The sequence below is a fragment of the Pleuronectes platessa genome, chromosome 10 (assembly GCF_947347685.1).
Source record: "Pleuronectes platessa chromosome 10, fPlePla1.1, whole genome shotgun sequence".
Classification (NCBI taxonomy): Eukaryota; Metazoa; Chordata; class Actinopteri; order Pleuronectiformes; family Pleuronectidae; genus Pleuronectes; species Pleuronectes platessa.
Window position 1 is genome coordinate 4,808,864 of NC_070635.1, and position 10,666 is coordinate 4,819,529.

The following is a 10,666-nucleotide window of genomic DNA, read 5'->3' on the forward strand; positions in this document are numbered from 1 at the left end:
CTACAGTGTCAAGGGATCCTTATGTACATTCACTGTTTGGATTCAAACTGAACTGATCCAGATCTTTTTACCAGAACCATAATATATAAAGAAATGAGTAAACATTCAACCCTCCTGATGTAGTATTAATGCAGAAGTCATATCAACAAGATCTACGCAAAAATACATCATATACGACATTTTGGATTGATGATAATAATACACCAATGTGAAAGCAGCATTTGACTGTTGTTGCTGTTTGAATTTGGAATTAAATTCCATTGGTTCTGAACCTTTTGGAGTCGCGACCCACCAGTAGAGCCAGGCCGGTGCACACAACTGTTTTGTGAGTGTATTTCATGAAGTCGTTACGGAACATGATGCACCCCCCCCCCCCCCCCCCCCGCCCTGACTCCCCCTCTGACCGGAGACCATGTTGTTTGAATTTTAGCAGGATTGCACAAAACCTTTTGTACAGATTATCATGAAACTTGATGAAACACATGTTTCAGAAAACAACAAAGCTCAGTGCGGATCAGGAGGCGGATCCATTCACTTTCTTTCACATTGCAAGGTAGTTTTTGTTTTTTACATTTTCAGCAATTTCCAAAGGGGAATAACTCATGGAAACCTATGAGTTAACAATGTGGTGCTGCTTCATTGAATTCAAGGGGATTGCTGGTCTCAATAATATCCATTCTAAAGCAGATCTCATCCCTGCTACAGATAATTTAGGTTATTGTAAATTTGTTGTACAAGTCTTTTTCTTCACAGCCATCATGCTGACACCCAGAGATAATCTTGCGATCCTGTTCGGGCATTTTCACAACAGTGAAAATGTCTTTGTTCCCTTATCGTCCTGTGGGGACAGCACCCCACAGCCCACATCTAGCCTTCTACCTCTCTTGCCATGTATGTGGGTGTGTGCGTGTGTGTGTGTGTGTGTGTTTGTGTGTGTGTGTGCTTGTTTGTGCATGTGTGCTTGATAGAAATGAGGTGGGAGAGAGCTGGTGACATTTACAGTATCCAGGAGCACAGGCTAGTTGGTTGGGGATGCCCCTACCATGCGTGGATTGTGAAACCAGAACCAGTAAAACGAAAAAGGAAATTGACCCTCTCACTCTCTCTCTCGTCTCTCGTCTCTCTGTCTGTCTCACTCAGGCATTCTTCTAAACCAAATATCAACTCTCGCTACTGTTTTCAGACCAAGCTTTCATTTTACAAACAGCAACTTCCCTCAGGATTTCGGTAAAAGTCGGAGAAAGCTTGCCCCCCCCCCCCCCAAAAAAAAATGTTGGGCCAAATCATATGAAACTAAATGTTGGTTTTGTGAATCACTTCAATGTTTCACACAGGTCTGTGGTGCTGCTTAGTTTCATCCAAACCTGCAATGAACATTGTTGTCCACATGTTGAGCCACCTACGCTGCAGCCTCCTCCCTCCTCTCTATAACCACACAGATCAAGTCATCTCATCTTCACTGTGAGCCCAAGAGAAAGGGAAAACCCTGTCAACCTGACCTGTCTCTCAGAGAGATGCAGCAGATGAATCTGGACTCTGAGGGTGCAACACACGGCGGGTGAGTCAGGACTCAGAGAGGGAAATTGGTTCTTCTCTTACACATCTGTCAAAACATTGTTTTATATTCCTGTGATAGCTCTGAGAATATTCTTGTTTTTTCTGTGGTTCACTGTCAAACAGAAATAACAACATGTTTTAAACAAAACCCATAGTGACATTTTCAGGCTTTTTGAATCAGTTTGAATTGTCTGATTTCAAAAACTCTTAATTCTTCTTGTGTCACACATTTTGCAATGACAGGGGTTTGTGTCTCCCAATCTGATTCTAACGTTTGGTTTTACTTTGATTATTCATGTATTTTCAATTGTATTTTCATGTGACATATACTCGGGTGTCCTTGGATGTTTAGAAACAAAATAGATGAGGAAATACGAGTCACTCATGATGTGCTGCAGTCCGTTAAGATCAAATAAACCCTGTTCAGGTTTTTCCTGCCTGCATGCCTGAAGATGAGTGTCGCATTTGGATTTCTTCATATAATTTCAGCATATTTGTAATTTTATATAAGTATAGACTGTGGGTTAAACTTGCTGCTAATGCTAAATTCACAGTTTATTTGGAGCTGAATTACACCTGCTGCTTATCACACGCACTGTATTTGTAAATCAGAACAAAGAGCCTGGACCAGGTACAAAGTGTGCTCGCGGAAATTACGCTTAGACTCTCTTAACATTCCTGTTCTACTGGTGTGGGATTGACAGACACATTCTGGGCATCAAGTACTTCAGTGTGAGTAAATTCACTCGTACTACATTGTGTACACAGCATATCTTTTACTGCATCAGAGCGTGAAGCTCATTAGTGTCCTCCCAAATGAGTCACTGCTGTTTAACATCCTCACCCCCAAAATATCTAGGGGCTGTTGACGAAAAAATGTGCCTAGAAAGTACACGCGTTTGCTGATATATGTAGTGGAGTAAAAGTACCTGAAATTAAGTCTACCTAAGTAAAGTACAGATGCATGACAAAATGTAATTAAGTACGGTAGCTCAGTAAAAGTACTTTGGTACATATCACCTTTGACTGCCTTTTACTTCTCGTAGTTCCTGGTCAGCGGTGTTATAGATGTCAATCTCTAAGTTTCAGTCTCTGTCAGAATAAATTACCAACCAAACCACAAAGTGTACCAAGGCATGTCACCCGCTCTGCAGTACCACAAACCCCCCCACTCAGGTGAAATCCCTGAGACGCAGCACAGTGGTGGCTGAAGCCAATCTGGGGCTTTACACTTTAGAACTCCTTTGTCTACTCTTTTAAATATGTTGTTTAAATAATGAGAAAAAACGGAGGGATTTCTGTTTACACCTGACTGACTTTGTGTTTGTTGCCCTAATGGCATCGATGGAGGAAGTATCAAGATCCTTTATCAGAGAAACAGCACAAATATCCAAGTCCTCACAATAGAAGATATACTCAATTACAAGTCACACTCATGTCTGAAAGTATATTCAGCTAAATAAACATTATTCATCATAATAAAAGCACTTGTTCGGCAGAAAAAATCCCTTGTGATTCAAGCTGATTAATCTGAGAAAAATCTAAAAGGATGTGAGATGATTCATTAAAAGAACAAAAACTAAGCTTTGCCAAACAAAAAATGTATATCCAGCTTTAGACTTTTGTCCAACAAATGTACCAGTATACTTTCTATCACTGCCAAAGCCATATGAGTAATCAATGTGTGTGTGTGTGTGTGACAGGATGGAGGGTCACTCGAGGTCCTCTCACAAGTACCTGCTGCTCCAGGTGTGGTGTGGTCTCCTCACGGTGGCTGTGGTGGTCATGGCCGCGTTTCTGTCGTCGATCAAATCAAAGTCCCCCGAGGTCAGTTCCCCTGTTTCCAAACAGATCCACGTTCACAGATCCCTGTCAGCCAACACGGAACTCACTCTGACACCTGACACAAGAAATTACGTGATGTTGTAAACGTGCCATTGTTTACTCAATCCATCACCTGTGCTCATAGAGTTTGTGCGTGTGAAAATAGCAGTCACACTACATGCTTTGTGTCAGTGCTAACACCGAGCAGCTCCTGCCTTATCTCTGTCATTATCGTAGACTGTATACAACCCTACGTCCTCCATGTTAGTTGACGGGTCATGGACCAAATTAAAAAGTCAAATAAACAATTAAACCAAGCTCACTGTAAACAGCCACATAAATCTGTGTGATAAGAACTCGCTAAATATATATTCGATAAAAAAAAAAGGTATTGTGATGGAAATTCATCTTGAGCTTTGAAATAAAGAAATTCTCAGACTGGCGTTGAGTCTTTATAATAATAAGCTCTGCAGAGGTTACACAACAAGCACGGTTGCTCAAAATGGAACAACTGTCTGCAAGTTCAAAAAAGCCAGGACTTATAAAAGAGGTGCTTCATAAAACGTAATGAGAAAAAAGACATGAAATCCTCCTCTGTGTCTATCTGCTGTGTCCGTCCACTGAAGGAAACACCCTGTTCGCCAATATCACAGCAGAGAGACACCTAGTCAGGGGATTTCCACAACCTTAGCGATGGTCTGTGGAAGTTTTTTCCTCCACAGTATCTAACATGTAATTTGACTTTTACTTTGACCCATGACCCATCCACCAACATGGAGGAGGAGGAACTCCAGGTGAGATGTTCTGGCTTCACTTAAGAGGAGCACACATGTCATCCATCTTTCGTCTCCGGTCTTTACCTCATTGTATCAAGTGCAGACTCCCATTTAGCATCCCTGGGTGGCAGCAGCATAATGGCTCACACGTTCTTCAGTGTTTGAATACATGTACACATACGTGCTGATTAAAAGAACACAACATGGACACAATGTAATGCAACTCACAACGATGTACGACTCTTGGTGATGGGATCGATAGATTTACTGTAGAAGCATTACAAATTGTCATTTACCGCAGAACTGTTGTCCGGTAAATTAAATAAAAAATAAGGAAGTTCCTCTAATCTCCTCTGTCACAAAACACAAACTTCCCTCACGCCTGAAAGTTTTGAGAGAAGTCTGTGGATCTGAACTCGGTGTACAACAGGAATGATGTACATGATGATGAAGGTTGGATTTCTCTCTTCTTCAGGACACAGTCTCGACAATGAAGCCAGACAACGTCATGCCGACAGGTACGTCGAGCAGATTTTACTGTGTTCACTTCAAACGATGCCTTGTTGTAGCGTTTTGTTAAAAACACATTGGTACGAATGAAACTGGATTTAACTCTTTTTGTTTTGCAGTCAACACTTCACCTTTAGAAGCCCCTTTGAAGTCTGTCGGTAAGACATTCATTTAATGACTTTATTGCCAGTGACGCAAGTTTTCCAAACCTTTATACGAGTTTACTTCAAACAAATGATTTTTGGTTTTTCAGGATCTTCTCCCTCATTCATCCAGCTGATCAAGTGTAAGTAGAGCTATACTGATTAATACTCAGATTCATTTTCTTCTTGTGTTGTAAATTGATGACGCAGCAAGGCCTTTGGATTTGATTATAGATGAGACTGTAACTCCCAACGCTGTATTTTGTTTGATTCTGTGAGAACCTGCTCAAGCATTAAAAAATTGACATATTTCCAGGGGGAGACTGAACAATATAATTTTTGTAAAACATCAACCTTCAATGTCAGACTTTCTCTAATTTATCGAATGTAATAATAATCATCATCATCATCATAATCATAAACTTTAGTACCTCATAATAACAATAATTGGATTTAAAAGAAGTTACAACCACACGTAGATTAAGCTTTTTAAGAAGGAAAATAAATGCAGTTTCAGAGTTTGGGGGATCCTGCTATAATTTAAATTTCTCAGTTTGGAATCATAAAATAAATCTATCCAGTGTATCGCTTTAAACAAGACCACCCCCCCATGTGTGATTTTTATATAATGGGCCAGAATCACAGCACATTACGTGTGAGAAACAGCGTTGGTGCCTTGTCCTATACTTTCCCTTTTACACAGACATTGATTCAGCTCGTTATACCGTTATAACCGTTATACAAAAAGACACTGAGACTGATGCCTCTTGCTCTTTTCTTCATGCTTCTGCTGTAAAACTGCAGTTGCACTGTGCTGCCACCGGCAAGTAGTGGTTTGAGAGCGGTGAAGAAGAGGTGGTTTCCGGTCGTGAATGTTAGCCCGGTCTAACTTAAATGTCAGCATATTGGCTATTTGTCACGCCGGAAAGTCCCCCGACCAAAATGGACCTCAATGGGTGTAGCCAGTGTATTACATTATTTATTTGTTCTGCTTCAGTTCTGACTGTCAGACTAGATTATTAACACAGTTCTGTGGCATTCACTGTCTGTATGTACAGGGTTTATCTTGAGCCCGGCCAAATAACAATGATTGCAATCATCACCTCCGCTCAGGGTTAGTCGCACAAGTTATCTTTTTGAAATGCACCGGTATCAGAACAGCACTTGTATCTGAATTGGTATCGGGAAAGGGAAAATGTCACGGAACATCTCTAATGTGTAAGTATGAGAGCCCACCCAGTTTGAACCACTGCCTCATCCGAGACACACAGAACGCTGTCATGTTTCCAGTCTCATGCTGTGTTCCTCCCACTCTGACTTTTCCTGTGTGAAGCGGGTTCCTTCAGCCACAACTGACGAGCGGCAGAGCTGTGATGTGGCTTACGGAGGCTTTGGGTTAGAATTACAGTCCCATGGAAACAAACAGCCTCAGAGAGTCAGGGGACTGAAGCGAGCTGTTATTTGGAGGATCAACTGTTTATTCAACCTGTGACGATCATCTGAGTGTGAACGTTTCAAAGGCCCTAATGGTTCATCAATGAAATGAATGCATCAATATATTTCACTTTAATTAAATAAATGTATCTTCAACTTCTTTGGGCTCTAATCACAGATATGTACATAATTTGCATAATGCAAACTACGCAGCTAGTCTTGCACGCCCACTAGCAAAAGGCTGACACTTCCTACACGGGTGGGAAGCGTCAACCAATCACAGCAGAGTGAGCCAGCTGGCCAATCAGAGCAGAGTGGGCTTCATAGGGATGGGGGGCCTTAAAGAGACGGCAGCTGCGACACAGTGTTTTAGACAGAGGCTGAAAAGAGGAGCTGTAGCAATGACAGTGTGAGGAAACCTTTAGAAGTAATAGCACCTGAATATAATAGATCGCCTTCAGTTTATATCCTGGAGGTCTCATCGATCACTGTCTAAAGTTTCATGCATGAGTTGAAAAGGCTTCTGTGAGACTAAAGTTGGACGTCTCTCCTACAGCTCTGAGCGATTCTTGGGAGGAATCCCCTGGATGTGTGTCCTGCTCGCTCGTCCTCAGCAACGGCTCCATCCACTGCGAGAAAGACAGCCTCTACCTCATCTACGCCCAGGTCACCTTCAGCGAGCGCCAAATCAAAACTCAGGCCCAGTCTGTGATTTTGAAAAGAGACGCCAGGTTCGGTAGGAACATGAGGAAACTGGTGGAGGGAACCTTCCCCAGCACGACAGAGGGTTCTGTGTGGGTGGCCAAGATTGTCAATCTCAAGAAGGGAGACAGAGTGAGCTTAGACATCCCAGAGAATTATCGACGAGACAGCACATTCTGGGGAGCTTATCAACTCCATTAGCACTGCAGGTCTCTTGAGTCTGCTACTATACAAGAGGAAATATTCTTCCTTGGACTGGTGTGATGATCGTAGGCCTATACCAGCATTTATCAACAGGAGTGGATCATCACCTGGATTTTTTATTTAATTACTTCGTTATTTAACTTAACTTTTATACCAGAAAATACGCAAAATCACAGAATTCTGTCATGTTCAACAATATGTGAATCTTATTTTTACAGGGAAGTTACGCCTTTTAATCATCTGAAACACTAAAATGCTAAAAAGCTCCATCAGGCAGGTTGCAGGAGGTTTGCGCTCTATCTAAGGCTAGATCCATATATTACGTTTTACTCCAGACGTGGTCGTAGCCTTCGCTGAAGAAAAACAACGGGCATGAGCCTGGGCTAGAACGCAACATGGAAAATAAATGATAAGCGTTACTAAGCCTGTTGTTTACGAGTGTCAGAGACGAGCTATCATTCAAGCAATTCCTATTTACAGGGCCACACACATACCCAATGAGTGATCAATCCTGTGTTATGTGAACTAGGGCCCGGTCACAGAAACGCCAAAGCATCAGAGGCAAACCTTCGCCTCTGTCAACGTGTTCGTTTATCCCAAATATGAGAAGAGCCGGTCTGGTCTAATTCAACAAGTATTTATTAAGAAGCAATGAAAAGTCAACAGCATAGCTATGGCCACTGATAAACAGCAGAACGGACAGCGTTTGTAATCTTTCATAACAGTAGGTAGAACAGGATTGATCAATAACAAAGGGAATCGAGCGCAGAACCATCATCCCGGGTTCGAATCAGGGAATGACGAGGCGCCGCTCCTTCGACCGTTAGCCGGGAAAATCTTCATATCATGACAGTGCGATTTTGTGTTTGGAGAAAAAGGTTTTGTGTTGTGATAAAAAGGTTTTGTGTTTTGAGAAAAAGATTTTTGTGTCGGCCGACGCTTTGTGAGTCTTCAGTAAACATGCGCAATCTAAAAAAAAGTTATACATGAGAACAAGTTAAAGTGCAGTGTATTGAATGTAACAGATTCAAAGTTACCACAACAGGCATCATCAGACAGGTGCAAGATTGAGCAGCGATGTGACGCACACACATTTTAACCAACTTCAAGATTAACACCAAGGAGCAAAGTTTACTAAAAGTTAACTATGTGAGGGCCACGTATTTCCCACTTATTCAGACCAATCTGCCCCTGCCCCCCCCCCCCCCCACCCTCCTCCATTTGTTTAGAGTACAGTTCCATAAACATCTTCACAGACACACACACACACACAGACAACACCTCCCATGACATTCCCTTTTATATTGGCTTGTGTGTGACTGTGCCTTAAATCAAAACACTCAAGAGGACAGTCTTGGTGTTAAAATGCCGTTTTCAAACGAACAGAGAGTATCATGGATGTAACCTGAGATCTTTTTACACAAGGTCACATCTTCACATCCTCTGGGCTTTGGATGAAAACCTCTTTAAAAAGAAATTAACCGGATCTGTGCAACGTTAGCAGAGCCGTTACTTTTACCTGCTGGTTCCCAGTGTTGAGATTTGTGTGCTATTGTAGTTTTCTAAGATGTCTGCGTTTCAATGAATGGAATACTGTGATTGTAACGGTTTAATGTGTGACTGCTATGTGTTTAACTTATGAAATGTGATATTATAATGTGATGGTTTATCTCTGAGGTGTGGCCTGTAATAAATGTATTTAAAAATCCTCTGAGTCAATTTCTTAACTTACGATTCGCACCTTGACCACATGGTGGTGCTGTCTTCCTTCTTCACCTGCAGCAGCACACGTTCCTGTCAGATCGACTCTCAGCATCACTGTCACACGTCACTTGTGACCAAACCTGATCAACTCAAACAAACTGAATCACTGATGCCGGACAAAGCTCAACACAAAGTGATGTGTTACTCATGTCTGAGGCCCGAGGCTCAAACTGTTTAAACACACACAAGGTGATACTGTACATTTGTGTTCAACAAGAACAAACAGGAAGCTACACATTGGTTGCAACATCTCACTGCAGCGTCACAATACTTCCCCTTTTTACAACAGATCCACACACACATGTGAAACGCTGTCATCAGACTGATACCCCGGGGGCGGTTCACTTCTACCCACACAATCAGAGCTCATGCTCTTCTTCTAGCTCGTCATATACAGTGCTGATGTACTTCTCTGTCTGTACGTCCGACTTAAGTCTAATTACCTTTTAAGGGTAATAAGTGTTTGACATCAATCCTGAGAGGTGCATGAATGTTTGTCCCAATTTGGCAGTGAATACAAGCAATATTATGGTATTTCACTGAAAGTCACAGATCAGCCTCTTGAGTTTCCAAAGAATGAAGCTTCAACTTGATGCTCTTACAGTTCTCGTTTTTATCCACATCAAAAAGTCCCCGGGGTCAAGTCCACTCTCACACCAAATCATAACCAAATGTGAATGTGAAAACAAAAAGAAAAGGAGAAGGAGAAGGAGAGAGCGAAGTAAAAAAAACAAATTGAATGGCTCCACTCCCTGCAACACTGCAGGAGCGTGGAAACCAGTTCTGCAAAGAGGGAATTTCCTGGGGCGCCCAAAGTGAGATAGGCCCCTGTGACAACCCTGTTAAATTCTATTATTGGCTTTGTACAGGAGACGGCAAAGACACCACGGTTAGAAACTCCATAATAAGGCCCCATGTCACGAGTTATATCGTTATGGCCGTACTTATTAGAAAAATTTACGTCCTCAAAATTCTATTATTACAACATCAGACACACTACTTCTTTTATTGTTTATTGTTTAATGCCTTCTCAACCTCCCGCAAATTGGTCCTTGAAGAACAGACTGAGAGCATTTATTTTTGTTCATGCATTTCCTTTCAGTCCCTCGGTCTGGACAGTGGTCTGAGGCACCTTTCACATTCACCTGGTATTTCGGTTCAGACTCATCTGCAAAGTCCGGAGGTCAGGACAAATAAAGTACAGGTGGGAAATGCAGAGGCACCTCATTAACTGTAAAAGTGATTTATCCACCTTGTTACCAATACTTTATAAATAGCACTGGCTCCACTTTGTGCTACACCTTTCCTCTGTGTAAGGCCCACGGCTGCCCTTCGCCTTGTTAGTGTGCACACCACCTGTGGGCTAGTGAGCCCCCTGAAGATCAGCACTTAGAGGAAAGCAGGAATCGAACAGGTGTCTGAAGCGGCTGACTTCTTCAGACTCTTGATCTCTCTTGGGGTTTTCTGTTCTCGCATGTCTTTACACTATGTGGGCGTCGTTTCGGGGTTTGTCATTTCTGCCGGCTTCTTAGTCAGACCATGGAAACACACACGGAAGGTGCCAGGGGGAAAAGAGGGAAACGAGTTCAGACACTCCTCGTGTGGGAGACGAGGATTACCCATTCATTGTGTAATGTATGAAAATAAAACAATTCTTGGGATAATTCCATGTTGTGTCAATCATTCAGCAACACTTTCTGTTGTAAATGATTACGTCGATCTGTGTTTTACAAAATAGTCTGATAGTAAAGA

General features: G+C 42.1%; 1 protein-coding gene across 1 annotated transcript; it reads left to right on the plus strand.

Moving 5' to 3' along the window:
• The first annotated feature begins 1,288 nt into the window (after window positions 1–1,288).
• On the plus strand, window positions 1,289–8,321 carry LOC128449274 (uncharacterized). The gene is made up of 6 exons (XM_053432347.1): window positions 1,289–1,558; window positions 3,261–3,384; window positions 4,633–4,675; window positions 4,787–4,825; window positions 4,921–4,953; window positions 6,801–8,321. The coding sequence occupies exons 1-6, from the start codon at window positions 1,515–1,517 to the stop codon at window positions 7,145–7,147; spliced, it is 630 nt and encodes a 209-aa protein (XP_053288322.1). The 5' UTR covers window positions 1,289–1,514; the 3' UTR covers window positions 7,148–8,321.
• The last annotated feature ends 2,345 nt before the right edge of the window (window positions 8,322–10,666 follow it).

Excerpts from the sequence above, each read along its gene's own strand:
- LOC128449274 (XM_053432347.1), top strand. The coding sequence starts at position 1,515 with ATGCAGCAGATGAATCTGGACTCTGAGGGTGCAACACACGGCGG. Across the intron at positions 3,385-4,632 it reads TCAAATCAAAGTCCCCCGAG|GACACAGTCTCGACAATGAA; the intron begins GTCAGTTCCCCT and ends TCTCTTCTTCAG. Across the intron at positions 4,676-4,786 it reads AGACAACGTCATGCCGACAG|TCAACACTTCACCTTTAGAA; the intron begins GTACGTCGAGCA and ends TTTGTTTTGCAG.